The sequence below is a fragment of the Siphateles boraxobius genome, unplaced genomic scaffold (assembly GCF_051911475.1).
Source record: "Siphateles boraxobius isolate OS27281-9 unplaced genomic scaffold, OSU_SipBor_1 13, whole genome shotgun sequence".
Classification (NCBI taxonomy): domain Eukaryota; kingdom Metazoa; phylum Chordata; class Actinopteri; order Cypriniformes; family Leuciscidae; genus Siphateles; species Siphateles boraxobius.
This window is the reverse complement of record NW_027508733.1, coordinates 17,746,991-17,765,129: the sequence shown is the minus strand read 5'-3', so window position 1 is coordinate 17,765,129 and position 18,139 is coordinate 17,746,991. Positions and strand designations below refer to the sequence as shown.

Here is an 18,139-nt window from a genome sequence, read left to right as displayed (position 1 = left end):
ACTTAGGTCTTTAAACACCACAAAAACTGATCTCAGGTCATTTTATAGGATACAATCACTCTTTTTTCCTCCTGGTTAATGCTTCTGCTTTGACAGTCTCCATAATGCTTGTGCTTCACTGTACCCGAGGAACTAAATGGGCTCCATAAATTTCATCATCAGGGTTTATAGAATGTTTTGTTGCTTGTTGGAAAGCGAAGTCAAAGTGCCTTTTCAGCTGCTGATGATTAAAAGCGTCTCAATGCCAGCTGGGGTTTATTTATTAAAAAAAATAAAATTGCTTTTAGATGTTTGCTTTACAAACAGATTGAATGGTTTGGCATCTTATAGAAATCTATATGAATGCACAAACTCCTGCCATACAAGCTAAACAAATTTCTCGGCATAAATTCACCTTGTAAAAATTACATGTGAACCCCATTCATTTAAATATTTAATTGTAGATTCAATTCATATTTATTTTAAAACCATCAAAATGCTCAACGAATTGTCATTGTGAGGCAATGTGCAAGGTTGCTGATAAGAAGCGGTTCAAATGCTTTTACAAGTATATAAATAGATAAACTTTCCCTGAAAAGGTGTCCCATTACTTTTTTCGAAAGCATTATGGGCACAAATCTCAGTTCTTTGAAGTGAAAATTATTATATATCTTATATAAAATGAACATAGCATGAAAACGTCTCGGTTACGTATGTAACCCTAGTTCCCTGATAGGGAACGAGACGCTGCGTCAAGCTGTGGGAACGCCTCTGCGTGTGTGCGTCGTGAAGCACGTATGGAATCAGTCCAATGGAGAGACGGAACGTCATAGGCGGGTGACGTCATCAACCAGGAAACTATAAAGCACCCCCAAAACACAAGCGCGACAGCTTCTGATAGGCCTGAAGGAAGCGCTAACGGGCATGCTGGGAGTATGGCAAAACGACGCAGCGTCATGTTCCCTTTCAAGAGAACTCGAGCTGCGTCAAGCTGTGGGAACGCCAATACCCACGTCGCCATAGGAGCAAATGACCGTCATGTGGGAACTAGCGCACAGAGGACGAGAGCACCTGCGCCCCAGGAGTGGAAGTTAAGTCCAATTCATAGAACTTAACAAATGTATGCGGTGAGGACCACCCAGCCGCATCACAAACATCACTTAGCGATACTCCTGACAACAATGCTTTAGAAGCAGCCATACTCCTAGTAGAGTGGGCTCGTACAGCCAAAGGTGAAGGCTGACCAGCCGACTCATAAGCAAGTGAGATGGCCTCAACCACCCACTTGCTCATTCTCTGTTTAGACGCGGGACATCCTTTCCTGGGTGGCCCAAAGCACACAAATAACTGTTCTGATTTCCTCCACAGGGCAGCTCTGTGGACGTAAGCGTCTAACGCCCTAACCGGGCAGAGACGGTTAAGTTTCTCCTGATCTGATGACACAAAAGGAGGAGGATAGAAAGCCTGCAGCACTGTAGGTCTAACAGCATTAGTAGGGACCTTAGGGACATAACCTGGTCTAGGGTATAGAAAAGCCTTAACCATACCAGGCGAAAACTCCAGGCACGAGGGTGCAACCAACAGGGCCTGCAAATCTCCGATTCTCTTAAGTGAGGAGATTGCAAGCAGAAAAAGAGTTTTATACGTGAGAAATTTCTCAGAAACTTCCTCAATAGGTTCAAAGGGGGCCATAGAAAGGCCCTCTAATACAATGGCCAAATCCCAAGTCGGCACCCTCGTACGAACTGCAGGCCTCAGCCTCAAAGTGCCACGAAGGAAGCGAGTTATAAGTGGGTGTCTCCCAAGAGAAACTCCAGTGAAAGGGACATGGAAAGCAGCTAGTGCCGCCACATACACCTTTAGTGTGGAGGGGGATAACCCTGCAGAGAAACGCTCCTGCAGAAACTCCAGCACTGCACCCACTGGGCCGTTAACTGGGTCCTGCCGGTGTTCTGCACACCAAGAAGTGAGAAGTTTCCACTTCAGGGCATATAACTTCCTCGTGGACGGAGCTCTGGAGTGAAGGATGGTCTCAACAACCTCAGTTGAGAGACCAGATTCTATGAGCTGGGCCCCCTCAGAGGCCAAGCCCACAGTTTCCACAACTCTGGGCAGGGGTGAAATATCGTACCGCCCTCCTGAGAGAGTAGATCCCTCCTGATCGGAATCTCCAAGGGAGAGCCGTCCAAAAGAGATATTAGGTCCGCGAACCATACTCGGGCCGGCCAGAACGGGGCTACTAGAAGTAGGCTGACCCCGTCCCGGCGAACCCTCTCCAGAACTCCTAGTAGCAGAGCAACCGGGGGAAAAGCATACAGACAGATTTTTACACTCATTGTATTGTTCAAATATGTCCTCTACCTCAAGTCAAAGGCTTTTGTTTGCAGGGTCGTTGGCTTGCCGCTCAGACGAGTTTGTTTGCAACAACACGCTGTGTAAGCTGCTGGTCTGGCTCTGTGATGGTGAGGATGACTGTGGAGACAACTCTGATGAAGATTCACTCATGTGTGGTATGTCTTTGAATATTTAGCTTGGTATGATTCATTTCTCACTGAATTCACGTGTGTGTTTGTTTGTTTTTTATTTGTGTGTGTATGTTTTGGTTTATTGTTCAGTTTGGTTTTGATTGTTTGTTTTTATTACGTTTTGTATTTTGATTTATTTACTTATTTATTCTGGTTATTTTGATGTTTGTTTTTTATTTTGTTAATTTGGGCATGTGTGTTTTGTTTTGTGTTTTCTTTTCATTTTGTTTGGTTAATTTTTGTGTATTGTATTTTGTTTTGATATTTTTAACTTATTTAGTTTTGCTTACTTTTTTATTTAGTTTTATTTGATTTATATTATTACATTTTTTGTTTCTTTGGCTTTGGTTGTTTTGATTTTTTTATGTATTTATTTGGTAACACTTTACAATAAGGTTCCATTTTTTAACATTAAATATATTAGTTAACATGAGCTAAAGCATTTATTACTTTAGTTGATTTTCTTATTCATGCATATTTAAAATCTGATTATATTATTTTATTGACCTGAGCTAACATAATAATAATAATAACTTTATTTTATATAGCGCTTTTAAAAGTTAATTCTCAGAGCGCTTTACACAAGCAGAATTAAGAAAACACATAAAAGAAGCAATAATACAAACAAGAGTATTTGGCAATTAAAATAAAAACCAGAGAATACCATAAGATACATCTCATTAACAACCACCAATATCACCTTTCTCCAAATGCTTCCGTAAAATAATGAGTTTTAAGGGATGATTTAAACCTTGAACTAACACTTAAGAGTTGAATTTTTATTAACTAACTGGAACAAACATGAATTAATACTGTAACATATGTATTACTCATTGTTAGTTATTGTTAGTTAATCCATTAAGTAACATTTATTAATGGAACCTTATTGTAAATTGTTAGCATTTGTTTAAATATTATCAATTTATGTATACATTTTTACTTTCATTTATTGGTCTGTTATTTCTACATGCTATTAATTTCCCATTAAAGTTACATAACAGTTAGTTTGTTCATTCGTTACTTTATTCAGTCATTAAAATAAATTAAATTGAACAAAATATTTATATTTTACGTTTACGTTTTGTCCGCTTAAATAAATAAATGTGGGAAACTAACAAATTTGTTATATATATATATATATATATATATATATATATATATATATATATATATATATATATTTATTTTATTTTTTACTTCGGTGTGTAAGTCAGCTCAGTATCATAAGTGTGTACTTGATGTACCCTTGAATCGTAAAATAAAATATGTTAGAAAAAAAACTGAGCTGAAAATCAATATCAGATGTTTGGACCATCCTGAACTCACATTAAACCTTAAACTGTATACTTCTGAACTGTAGTAAACAACTTTTTTTTTTTTTTTTTTGCTGAAAATGTTTTTCCTGTAGAACTTGACAGTAAATTGTCTGAAAAATTGCTCTTTTGCCCCACTTTTCCTACACTTTGTCAACATTTGAAATGGTACAAGCCACAAAAAAAGCAGATCACTTCTCTGAGGAAAACGAGGTTATGATTACTGTGTGTGTGTGCGTGTGCTTGTGCGTGTGTGTGCGGCCCCGCAGGAAAGTTGCCATGTCCCCCAAACAGGCCGTTCCGCTGTAGGAATGATAGAGTGTGTCTGCGGACTGAACAAATCTGCAACGGGGCGAATGACTGCGGCGACAATTCTGACGAAGACGACTGCGGTGCGTAGGTAACTTCACTTCCTCTATTTCCATCTATTTCCTTCTCTAAACAATCTCTCCTTCTTTCTTTTCTCTAGTGTTCGTGGTCAAAAGGCCGAGGCCGTGTGGAAAGTCCGAATTCTCCTGTATCAATCACCGCTGCATCCCTGCCGAGCTGCAGTGTAACTTCTTCGACGATTGTGAAGATGGCGGTTCGGATGAGCGCGACTGCAAGGCATGTAAGTGTACTTCCTTACATAATCCTCCATCCATCACATTTTCTGCTTCTGTGCTTCTCAGTTTGTTGCCGTAAATCCATTCCAGTGTGTCTCATTTTGTCCTTTGTGGGTTACAGATTCCGCAGATGGTGCATGTCGAGGACGGCCGGACTTGTGCGGAGACGACGCTTTCTGCAACCATACAAAAACACCCTCCATCTGCCAATGCAAAGACGGCTTTCAGAGGAACCAGAAGACCAAGCAATGTGAAGGTAGAGAATTTGTACAAAAAATACCAATAATGCCGGGCGTACACCAAAGGATTTTCACAGTCCCAGTCTAAAGACCGGCAGTCTTTAGGAATCTTACTGGACTCTCGGCACGCTCCCGTCGTCTCGATCGTTTAATGTGAGGTGATAATCTGCAGTCGGCGACCCGATTTATGCCAGTCTTTCTCTAGTCTTTCATATCAAACATGTTTGATATTATCGCAAGTCTTTAGTCTGAGACTAAAAACTGTGAACCCAAGTCTTTAGATGGTAGCTGATAATCTTATAAAGTCTTTTCTAAATCTTTTCAAAGTCTTTAGGTGTACAGAAAGCATAAGACAATTTAATGTCTCTGAATATTAGGATTTATTGTCGTCATTCATTCAGAATGGACGCATACAGTCCCACGTCATTACTTTATTGATATAAAGCAGGGTTTTTAAAGTGTGACACCACTGGGACGCAACACAACTTTCAAATTTACTTCAGTTATTTAATTTCTATTACATTATTTATATTTTTAAATAAATAAATAATGATTATTATTAATGTTTATATTATAATAATAATAAAAAATAAATTTTATTATTAGTAAATCTCATTTATTTATTCATTTAATTTAAATATTGTATACTTATAAGATTTTTTTTATTATGTATTTTTAAATTATATATATATATATATATATATATATATATATATAGTTATTTTATAATATTAATTACATAAATGAATAATATTTAATATTAATCAAATTACATAAAAAATACACTTTTTAGTTCTAATTTCAGATGTCTGTATATATATATATATATATTAAATAAAACATAATATTTTTTAATTCTAATTACTTATGTATTTAGATGTTTAAATTATATTTTTTATAAATAACTCAAATGTAATGTGTGTGTGTGTGTGTATATATATATATATATATATATATATATATATATATATATATATATATATATATATATATATATACATGAACATGAAGGTACATGAACATTTCAAAGTTCAGTGTACACATCAACATTCAGTGTAACTCTGGCTGAAGAGGTTTTCACTTTGATCCTGCAATATATTGAAGTATGCAGAGCATTTTGAAGTTTGGAGTGATTAATAATGGGTCAATTTTCTTTTTGTCAACAAGGTTCTTAAGGTTCAAAGAAGTGAAGTGTAGTGACTTTTGCACTTGGGTTTTAAACAAGTTAAAACCCTTAATTTGTTATATAATAAATCATACAATAAAAGCCTTACATATCGTCCCCTTGGAATTATAAGGTTCTATCTGCGTTCTGAGCAGTTTTGAGATATTGAGCTTCAAAGTTTTTGCATTACATATAGGAAAATTTATATGGGGAACAAGTTTCTTTCAAACATGAAAATAACAGGGACCCTAAATGTATTCTAAATGTACAATATCAAAATCCTCTCAAATTTGTAAATGGGTTTTTTTGGAATGGGTCAAACGCAGATAGAACCTTCTAATTCTAAAAAACACTTTTCGCTTAGAATTATAAGGTTCTATCTGCCAAAACATTATTTGAACATTAAATATAAAATTAATGTTGTAACAATGTCTCAACATGTGTTAGAAAGTAAAATTGTATCCTTTCTATGACATTTATTTCATATTTTTTAGCACTTCCATGTATTTAGGACATTTCAAATTAAGCAAGGTAGGTCTAAATATTTTGTCCAGTGCAGAATCTTAATTTTCGTTACCAATTTGTTGGGTAATTAAACACATTATTGCAGAAATTGTTACTTTAATCTTTCTTTTGTTTAGACAGAAAGCAGCTACTGTAATACATCTGAGCAGGACTTTATTCCAGCTAAAGTGGGCCAGGTGAAATGGCTTTCTCTCTAGACATCAGTATGGCTGAAATAACATGCTAACGTTTATTGTTGTAATTAAGACCCCATCAATGAAATTGTTAACTATTTGACCTTTAAGGCTTAAAATTGTAAAAATTAAGACATTTTAAGACTTTAAAAACTACAAGAAAATCGACATGCTTCAGCAAATTAATTCATAAAGTTAAATAATCATTGAAAAATGATTCACTGACTATATGATCACAAAAAATGTCAGAATATTTTTTTAATCACACACACACACACACACACACTCTCTCTCTCACTCACACACACACAGTCACACACTTTCACACACACTCGCACACGCACGCACACACACACACACTCGCTCGCACACACACACACACTCGCACACACACTCGCACACACACACACTCGCACACACACACACACTCGCACACACACACACACTCGCACACACTCGCACACACACACACACACACACACACACACACACTCACACACACACACTTTCACACACTCACACACACACACACTCGCGCACACACACACACTTGTATGTTAAATGTTTTTTTTTTAAATATTCAATTTACTCACTGCATATTTGTATAATTCAGATAATAATAACTATAATAATAATAGTTATTAATAATAACCTCATTCATAATTAATAATAATAACCAATACACTATAAAGAAAATGGCCAAATTGAAGCCACTTCATAACACTACACAATTTAGTGAATATTTAATTTACTGTAAATGTATAGCATTCTGCCTTTATGGGGTTTCTTTTTGTCTTCAAGGAAAAAGCCGGCGACATGACATATAAAGTTGATTCTGATTGGTCCTCTTCTGTGCATTCGAAGTGCTGATTGGCTCACGCAGATAGAACCTTATAGAGCCAAGTTAGAGTTCGATTTTGTAGATAGAACCTTTTTGTTTTTTCAATAAAAAGTCCCACAATGTACACAACTTAAAAAAAACACATCACATAATGTAAATAAGTTGTCACAGAATAAGAATATGTGAATAACTCAATTTTGACAAAAATGTCAGATAGAACCTTATAATTCCAAGGGGACGATATGTTAACATCCATTGTTTTATTAGTTATAAACAAATGCACTACTAGAAAAATGTGCTGGTACAATTTTTCTTTAAAATAAATGACATTTGGTTTGGTATTTTGTAAAGACACAATGCTTAAGTGTCCATATAGTTTCCCCTAGCGCATCCCCAGTAGTTACTCGTCTTTTGTACAAACCCCACAATGCGAAAGTCTCTTTGTATTCAGTTCCAGCGCTGGCGTTAAACTGTTGGAGGTATGTCAGCGGTCGCTTCAGGGTCAACTCACTGAGAATAACAAGAACTCCAGAAATCAGCAGGCACTGAACGCAGATAGCCAAGCTTCAGCTCAAATCCCAAACAGAGTCACATCCCTGCAGCATTGTTAAAAATGTCACTGGAGAGCGTGTGGGAGAGGCTGATGGATGGATGCGTTCCTCTCTCTTTCTCTCCTCAGAGGTGAACGAGTGTCTGCAGTTTGGAACCTGCTCGCAGTATTGCACCAACACGAAGGGCGCGTACAAGTGCACTTGTGACCGAAACTTTAAGGAGATTGATGGTGAATGCATCACTAAGGGTAAAACATATTATTGTTTACTACAAATAGACAGTAAAAGGATTCAGTGGTATGACCTTCTATTTCATTTTTAGATAAATAAACAGCGTTATTCTGATTTATTTGCCTCAGTTCAAAACATTTCTGGTTTAAAGCTAACATTTGATGTTCTGGTACTTTTCTAGTTGTTGTTTTGCTTCTTTTTTTGTCTTTTTAGTCTTTTTTTAGTCTTTTTTTAGTCTTTTTTTAGTCTTTTTTTTTTTTTTTTTTTTGCTTGGTTTTGGTCTTTGTTTTGTTTCACTTTTTGTTTGATTTATTTTTGCTTTGTTATTTTTTTATTATCATTATTTTCTGGTCTTTATTTGTTTTTTTTACACGTTTTGTTCTATTTATTTTTGTCTTTTTTTATTTGGTTTTGGTCTTTGTTTGTTTTGTTTTACTTTTTGATGTGGTGTTTTAGTTTTGGTTTGTCTTTTTGTTAGGTATACTTTTTTCTTTGCTTTGTTTTTTTTTTAGTTTGGATTAGATTTTGGTTTTGTTTGATGTGGTGTTTACTTTTATGTTTGTGTTGCTTTTTTTATTTTGTTTGCTTATTTCATGTGTTTTCTTTTGTTTGTTTTTTGCTCGGGTTTGCTTTGATTTATTGTTTCATTTATTTTATTTGTTTCACCCATGTATCTCTGTGGTCAGGACCAGAAGATCAGGTCCTCTATGTGGCCAACGACACTGAAATCCACAGTTTTGTGTATCCGTACAACCAAACTCATGGACATACGCAACTGGCCCGTATCTCAGACAGCGCTCGCATCATCGGCATGGACGCACTATTTCACCATCACAAGTTTGTATGGGCCACTCAGTTTAACCCCGGGGGGATTTTTTACAAAGACCTCCAGGACAGAAGTCCAATCACGTCAAACAGTGGAGTCATAGTAAGTCAATAACAACCAATTAGACAGATTTCTTTGGATTATTAAGTCACAATATTTCTGTTACAAATTATTTTTGATATTCTCCTTATGAAACCTCAATTACCTCAGAAACTAGCTTAGAGATATCTTATTAAGTTTGTTTGAAACTTCACAACATTATATATTTGCAGTGTCCAGACTTCAGGAGGCCCAAGGACATCTCGGCCGACTGGGTGACGGGGAACCTGTACTGGACGGATCATTCCCGAATGCACTGGTTCAGCTACTACACGGCACACTGGCGCCGACTTCGATACTCCATCAACGTGGGACAACTGGGGGGTCCTAACTGCACCCGGCTCATCACAGACATTGACGGGGAACCTTTCGCTATTACTGTTAACCCTGTACGAGGGTAAGTGACCATTAAGGTCATTTTAGAGTCCTGGCTATTATTTCCGACAACATGTGTATTTTCCTTGCCATAGGATGGTGTACTGGACCGTGATTGGTGACCACTCTCACATCGAAGAGGCGGCCATGGACGGGTCTTTGCGTCGCATTATGCTGGGGAGGAACTTGCGAAGACCAACGGGTGAGGATCTTGCATGCCAGTCAAAATATTTGTAAAATATTCTCTAGGCTTAAACATGTGACTCACAAAATGCATGTGCCGAATGTAATGCCAAAAGGGATCATTTTAACATCACTCTGCTACATAAAATGCAAAAAACGTCATAGAAAGAAGGTAATTTCAGTTGTCTGAAAGTGAAATTCATTAGAAACTATAAAGTTTGAGTAAAACTATTTAATATCTACAGTATTGAGGGTGAAATTCTTGTTTCTCTTAATGGAAAGGACAGCCATTTTTTTTTTTTTTTGGTCATAGAAAAATAATATAACTTTTTTTTAATAAATTAAAGCCAAATTTGATAATAATTTATTTACACATTTGATATTATCTTATTACTAATATTGAATATGTTTATAATATACTATATAATAATAAATATAATATTATAATATAATACAAAATTGTCTCCGTCTTTATAGGACTCGCAATTGATTATTACAACCAGCGGCTGTACTGGGCGGACTCTGAGCTGTCTCAGATCGGGAGTGTGCGTTTCGATGGCTCTGATTCTCTGGTGGCCGCTAGCAGTCAAGATGGTGAGTTTGCATGGGTAGGAAATTGTACAATGTTCAGAATCTGGTTCAGAACATCTTCAGCTCAGGGCAACGCTCTGTCCCATAATTTGTAGACCTGTAAATGTAAAGCTGAATATCTGTGAGGCTTTTTACTGTCCGTCAGTGAAGTTTATAAAATAACTCACTTCAACAGATTTCCATTTTGATTCCCTCTCAGGCTGTGATTGAAAAATGCTATTTTAGAGAAACATCAAAGTTGAGAATGAATTTTGCAAAACCTATTCTGCCTACATAGACAGCTACTTTGTTTGGGTTTATCTTGTTTTTTTGTTTTCATTTAGTTATTTTTGTGTTGCTTTTTGTTTGGTTTTATTTGTTTGTTTTGCTTTACTTTAAAAATATATAGATGTCTTCGAGTTAATCAATTTTCTGTTATACTGAACCATTGTTTGATGTTAGCATGTTGCTAGGCTAAAAAAATCTACACAAATATTAGGGATATTATTTTTATTATTAAAATTGTCTATTAATTTTATTACTATGAGAGACTTAAATTTATTCAGATTTTGATGTTAGTGGGTTGCTAAACTAATAAAGTGATCCTCTAATAAGCTTAATAACATGCAGCACAAACAAATATGGATTAAAATAGTGTTATTTTATAGGTGATTGAATGAAATATATTTAAAATCATAATTTCTCTACTTTTCTCGACCATTCTGGGATTGCTTTCTTTGCGAAGTATACTGTACATGCAATGCTCTCAAAAACTGGTCAAAACCAAGCGTGCTGCACAAGCCCTGAAAAGTGAAGCCAAAGCGTCTCGATCGCCCCCCGGTGACCGGTCCTAGTATAGCTCATAAACCCCGCCTCCCCATGTTATTCAATGGGACGTGAGACCAACTAAACAATTAAATTACACTTCACATATCTTTTTTCCAAAGATAGTTTCTGTCATTTACTGTAGTTTCCATCACGGTGATGTAATATCAAGTGTTTGTTTTTAAAATAAGTTTGTTTTTAGTTAGTTATTTGATGCTATTAAAACGGAGCTGTGGCGTACATGATTGACAGCTGTGATTGACAGGTTCTCTGAGCAAAGTAGTCACTGAAGCAACAACTGACTTTTTTTCGGGATCTTTGGAGGACTGAGGAGATTGGAGCTTTAAATTTAATATCTAAATTTCTATAATTAATTATAGATTATATGCTTACGATTAATTCAGCGAGAGTGAGGGCCAGAGCGGGACGTTGTTTCCGTGGCTTTACTTCCTCCTCACTACTGCGCATGTCTGGTCCCGAAATCGCAACTGCGCAGACTCAAGACCCAAGATGTCAGCGCCATATCGGGACAATGGCGGCTTTACTTCAATGGAAGCGAACGAAGGAGCGTTGTCCATCTTTTTTTACAGTCTATGGTCAAAACAGAGTTATCTTAGAGGACAATTTTTGGAATGTAGGGACCATGTCTATGATGCCTTAAAATGCTGTCTACATAGGCTCGCTATGTTTTGGAACAGAGCCTTTTTTGGTTTTCGCTTCAGTTCTGAGCCCCGAGAAATTGAATATTATTTTTCATAAATTGGATTGGGATTGTGTTTTTCAGCTTTGTGACATTTTTGAATAACATTCCGTTTTTTTTTTTTGCATGATTGAATCCGGATCCCTTCTCAGTCGCACATTAAACATGTATTGTGAATGAATTTGTGACTTTTTAGTTTACGTCATATTTGATTTCGTTCCAGGTATTTCTCAACCCTTTCGAATTGACCTGTTTGAGGACTACATCTACGGGGTTGGCATGAAGCACGATCTCTTTCGGGTTCACAAATACGGGAAGCTGCCCGCCGAGAAGCTCAATTTGGGTGTGGAGAGAGTGGCCAGCATCTTAGTTTTCCATCGGTACAAACAACAAGAGGGTGAGTCTCAAAACGTGTCTCTAATTCAACCGACAAGCAGAGTTCATAACAAATAAGACTTTTGTCATAATTTACTCACCCTCATGTCATTCCAAACCCTTACAACTTTGTTTTTCCTTGAGAAACACAAGCTACGGTTGTTTTTCCTTGAGAAACACAAGCTACAATTCTGTTTTCCATAAGTGTATAAAAACAAAAATATACAAATACATGTTTGGAAGTGATTAAATCATGACATAATTTATATGTTTTTGTCAAATACTCCTTTAAAACCATTGTGGATGTGCATCTTCCAGAGGACCGTTCCAGTGTGAGTTTTTTTGGCAGTCGTCAGAGTTTAATTTCATGTTTAGATGGTTGAAATCTGATTGGACTTCTTGCCTGCGGCCAGCTAGAGATTATTAAAATCACAAATTTCTTTCAAATGTTTTTTTATTATACAATCACTGCCTCTAATCAGATGAAATGTTTAGTTTTGCTAGATTTGCAGAGAAACAAAAGAAAACATGTTTTGAAGTCATGAAATAAAAAATTGGCCTTACTGATTTTCTTATTTTGCACCATTTGTTGGCACACATTAAGAAAAATCCTTAATATTATCTGCTAATGAACCAAAGAACATTTTTACAAATTATAATTACCTCACACCATAGTTTGTTTTAAAAAAATGTAGAATCCCCTGATCAAAGCATAGTAGCACGGCGAGCTATGGAATACTCGTTCCCTACTCTCAGGGAACCGAGGTTATGTTAGTGACCGAGACGTTTCCTTTCGAGAGGTCTCTCGTATTGGGTAAGTTAGCTTACGCTATGGGACCCCCTTTCAAAATGCCGTGCATGCTTTAAAACTTCCGCCCCATACTATAGCCTAGGACCAAGCGCCCGAAGCTCATAGAAGAGTAAAGTTATGAATCCTATTATGACCAGATCAGTAATGAGCCTTATATAGGAAAAGAATAGGAATGGGCCTTATAAGGGGCCATTCTCCTTCTTATATGATATATAGAACCGCAGTTCATGTTTACCCAGGACCAGACAGACGTCGGGCCTTGTAATTGTGAAAATGTGCTTAACACTTTATTTATACAGAAATAACCCTGGCTTGCAAAGCAGGAACTTCCATATTATAAAACTTCATAAATGTGGATGTGAGGCCCAGCCTGCTGCCGCACAAATATCTTCAATTGGTATTCCACTCGACCATGCCCACCATGAGGCCATGCCTCTCGTGAAATGAGCTTTGATGCCTATGTGACAACGGAGGCCCTAAGACTCATAAGCCAGCAAGATAGCATCAACTATACAGCTTGACAGTGTCTGCTTCATGACTGCAAAACCTCTGGTGTGGCCTCCATAGCATACGAAGAGCTGTTCTGACTGCCTGAAGGGAGCAGAATGCTCCAAATAGACTCTGAGAGCCCTCACAGGGCCAAGTAGGTTCACGTCTCTTTCGCCTTCTGATGAAATGACCTGCGCTCTGAACGGAGTCGAAAGCACTTTAGGAACATACCCGTGCTTAAGGACGACTCTGGAGTCGTTGGGCCCGAATTCAAGGCAGGAAGCGCTAACTGAGAGTGCTTGTAATTCCCCCACGCGCTTGACTGATGCCAGTGCTAGCAAGAGGGCAGATTTGAGTGAAAGCGGCTTCAGGTCAGCAGACTAAAGTGGCTCAAAAGGGGCCCATTTCATGGCCTCCAGGACTGTGGAATGTTCCCAAATAGGGGGGTCGATATGGGTTCAGCCTTCTGGCCCTCTTGAGGAAGCGCACGACTAGGTTGTTTCTTCCCAGTGATTGTCCGGCCACGTGAGCGTGAAATGCTGCTATGGCCGCCACATATACTTTGAGCGTGGATGCGAATTAAATCTTCCCAGGCCTTGGCCCGCATAGCTAGGGGTTCAATGAAGTCTGGGACGGGCCGCTTTGTGATAACGACCCAGCCGCCCCGTTGTTTTGTGTTTGTGATACTGTGTGAACAGTGCTTACGTGCAGGGGTGCGTACTTCATAGTGGGCACACAACCTACATTCATTACATTTCCAGCGTGAGCTGGGGGGAAAACTGACACTGTGGGAACAGTGTTTATATGTAGGTGTGCATACTTCATAGTGTGCTCACAGTCTACATCTATTACATCTCCAGAGCGCCATTTCATCACCCCCGGACAGCCGCCCTTAGAGAGTGCAACTTCCGCGTGGTCACGGCCCAGACAGGAAGCGCAGAGGATATGAAGATCTCCGCCGAAGAGAAGGCCTCTGCACAAAGCGCAAGAGACCCGAGGCATTTGCAACAACGCCTAGAAATTGCTTTTTTTAGAAAAGTGAATCGCAACGTCGAACACACTTAATTGCTTTAAAAGGATATAGCGCGCCGGATAGCACAGCAGAACAGCGGGCTGAAGGCGGCGTCCAGTTGAAAACCAGGAAGCCGGCGTCCTCAGAACTGCTTAGCAGGTGCTTTCTCCGCTGAAGGCTTTTCGACAGTGTTGAGGCTTCTCATTCGGAGGTCAGCGAAGTGAAACTTGCTGAAGTACATTAAATCTGAATTCTATGGCGAAATGGGGGCTTATATAGCTATAGGCCACGCCCACTCTGGCTGGCTCTTAAGTGCGTGAAGCGTCCTGATTGGTTCGCGCATCCTAGCCGACTCGCCATAGGTTCGTGCAGTTGCTGCAGCACAAGCCAATGAGCGAGCTAAGGTGTTCAGCTGTTTGTCTGCTGTGCAGCTGCACTGCGTTTTAAAAAATTTACTTCAATATTCTCGAGAAAAGGAGTTTTCCCATAGCCAAGCTAACTTGCGCAATACGAGAGACCTCTCGAAAGGGAATACTTATTACCAGTTAAATTAGTAATAAATGTTTCTTCGTTTTTATCAGTTTTATCCATTCTGACAATAGCTATGGATTTATACTCTAGAGTCTTTTTAGTTTATTTTCCTCTTTTATGACCCATGTGGCCCTGCTTCCAATTATCCATTAGTCTCCTTACATATATATATAAATATATATATATATATATATATATATATATATATATATATATATATATATATATGTATTCCTCTCCTTTCCATTATGTTTTTTTCCCACTGTACTCTGTCTCTTATCCTCCACGATTTCTCCCTCTCTGTTATAAAGGAGGGATGGAGGGATCTTTGCTCTTTCTGTTGTTTGTCTTCGTGCTGGTATAAGGGGAGGTGTCATCGCTCCCTGATGTGCTTTTACTCTGGAAGGCTTTATTTAAGATGGTCTTCAATACAACCTCCAAAAGCTAAAACAAAAAAGGCAAACAAATTATGTCTCACATACACTACTCTGTGAACTAAAAGGTTTTAGATAGCTAGTTTGTAATATGCTAGGAGAATTTTATCTTTCAGGTGAACATACTGTATAAAGTGCTGGCATTATTAAAGATGCAATACTCTGCTCTTTTGTAGCATTATGTTTTTTCGCCCCTCTAATTTTATTAATGACTATTTTCCACCCTCTATGACTGTTAGAAATACACTGCTTGTTTTGCTAATGTACCTTTAAGTCCATATGCAAATTACTTATTTTATGATTGGCTAGACTCTACATACAGAGTAATACACACTGTTGTTCACAAGGGCGTGATGTGATATGATATGATTTATGAATTGATATGATATGATATATGACAGCGTAAGAAAGATCTACATATACAGTTTATTTAAATCAATTATTTTACTATACAGGTCCTTCTCAAAAAATTTGCATATTGTGATAAAGTTCATTATTTTCCAGAATGTAATGATAAAAATTTAACTTTCATATATTTTAGATTCATTGCACACCAACAGAAATATTTCAGGTCTTTTATTGTTTTAATACTGATGATTTTGGCATACAGCTCATGAAAACCCAAAATTCCTATCTCAAAAAATTAGCATATCATGAAAAGGGTCTCTAAACGAGCTATTAACCTAATCATCTGAATCAACTAATTAACTCTAAACACCTGCAAAAGATTCCTGAGGCTTTTAAAAACTCCCAGCCTGTTTCATTACTCAAAACCGCAATCATGGGTAAGACTGCCGACCTGACTGCTGTCCAGAAGGCCATCATTGACACCCTCAAGCAAGAGGGTAAGACACAGAAATAAATTTCTGAACAAATATGCTGTTCCCAGAGTGCTGTATCAAGGCACCTCAGTGGGAAGTCTGTGGGAATGAAAAAGTGTGGCAAAAAACGCTGCACAACGAGAAGAGGTGACCGGACCCTGAGGAAGATTGTGGAGAAGGACCGATTCCAGACCTTGGGGGACCTGCGGAAGCAGTGGACTGAGTCTGGAGTAGAAACATCCAGAGCCACCGTGCACAGGTGTGAGCAGGAAATGGGCTACAGGTGCCGCATTCCTCAGGTCAAGCCACTTTTGAACCAGAAACAGCGGCAGAAGCGCCTGACCTGGGCTACAGAGAAGCAGCACTGGACTGTTGCTCAGTGGTCCAAAGTACTTTTTTCGGATGAAAGCAAATTTCGCATGTCATTCGGAAATCAAGGTGCCAAAGTCTGGAGGAAGACTGGGGAGAAGGAAATGTCAAAATGCCTGAAGTCCAGTGTCAAGTACCCACAGTCAGTGATGGTCTGGGGTGCCATGTCAGCTGCTGGTGTTGGTCCACTGTGTTTTATCAAGGGCAGGGTCAATGCAGCTAGCTATCAGGAGATTTTGGAGCACTTCATGCTTCCATCTGCTGAAAAGCTTTATGGAGATGAAGATTTCATTTTTCAGCACGACCTGGCACCTGCTCACAGTACCAAAACCACTGGTAAATGGTTTACTGACCATGGTATTACTGTGCTCAATTGGCCTGCCAACTCTCCTGACATGAACCCCATAGAGAATCTGTGGGATATTGTGAAGAGAAAGTTGAGAGACGCAAGACCCAACACTCTGGATGAGCTTAAGGCCGCTATCGAAGCATCCTGGGCCTCCATAACACCTCAGCAGTGCCACAGGCTGATTGCCTCCATGCCACGCCGCATTGAAGCAGTCATTCCTGCAAAAAGATTCCCGACCAAGTATGGAGTGCATAACTGAACATAATTATTTGAAGGTTGACTTTTTTTGTATTAAAAACACTTCTTTTATTGGTCGGATGAAATATGCTAATTTTTTGAGATAGGAATTTTGGGTTTTCATGAACTGTATGCCAAAATCAACAGTATTAAAACAATAAAAGACCTGAAATATTTCAGTTGGTGTGCAATGAATCTAAAATATATGAAAGTTTAATTTTTATCATTACATTATGGAAAATAATTTACTTTATCACAATATGCTAATTTTTTGAGAAGGACCCGTATATGTATGCTACGTTAAAGATTCACAGATCAGATTTTTGAACCAGATTATGCATATTTTATTTAAATGTAAATGTTAACTAAATATTTTTCTGCACTAAAGATTCACAGATTTTGTTAACTGGTTTGTTTACATTTTATTTTGTTTTGCTTTGTTGATGTTTTTTTGTTTGTTCGTTTTTTGTAACCTTTTAAATAAATATTTTGCTATACTAAAGATTCACAGATTTTTAAACTGCTCTTTTTCAAATTTTGTTTTGTTTTTCACTATTTAACTAAAAATGTTGCTACACTAAAGATTCACAGGTTTGTGAACTGGTCTATTTATATTTTATTTTGTTTTTCTTTGTTTTTGTACTTTTTGCCACCATTTAACTAAATATTTAGCTTTTTGATATTTTGATCTTTTAACTAAATATTTAGAGTTTTGAACTGGTTTATATACCTTTTTTTTGGTTTTGTTTACACTATTTAACTAAATATTTTGCTGCACTAATGATTCACTGATTTTTTTTAACAGGTTTATTTACATTTTGTTTTGATGATAGCATCATATATCCCATTTAATATTCGTTTTCTCTTCTCTTATTCTCACTCAGTGTCATCCAAACAGTGTCATTTTATTTGTTTATTTTTTTTTTCAAAAAAGTCACTGTCTCACTGTCACAGAGTTTAGCTCCAACTTGCCTCATTAGCTGGTT

At 37.6% G+C, this 18,139-nt stretch overlaps 1 protein-coding gene across 2 annotated transcripts in view; it reads left to right on the top strand.

The window, feature by feature from the left end:
• Nucleotides 1-18,139, top strand: part of lrp1ba (low density lipoprotein receptor-related protein 1Ba) — a 274,722-nt gene that overhangs the window by 225,068 nt on the left and 31,515 nt on the right. For both annotated transcript variants that reach the window (XM_077226234.1, XM_077226236.1), the window contains exons 72-81: nucleotides 2,367-2,489; nucleotides 4,087-4,209; nucleotides 4,287-4,427; nucleotides 4,544-4,678; nucleotides 8,045-8,164; nucleotides 8,834-9,075; nucleotides 9,246-9,469; nucleotides 9,543-9,649; nucleotides 10,108-10,224; nucleotides 11,949-12,122. In XM_077226234.1, coding sequence (XP_077082349.1) covers nucleotides 2,367-2,489; nucleotides 4,087-4,209; nucleotides 4,287-4,427; nucleotides 4,544-4,678; nucleotides 8,045-8,164; nucleotides 8,834-9,075; nucleotides 9,246-9,469; nucleotides 9,543-9,649; nucleotides 10,108-10,224; nucleotides 11,949-12,122 — 1,506 coding nt within the window. The remainder of the gene's footprint in view (nucleotides 1-2,366; nucleotides 2,490-4,086; nucleotides 4,210-4,286; nucleotides 4,428-4,543; nucleotides 4,679-8,044; nucleotides 8,165-8,833; nucleotides 9,076-9,245; nucleotides 9,470-9,542; nucleotides 9,650-10,107; nucleotides 10,225-11,948; nucleotides 12,123-18,139) is intronic.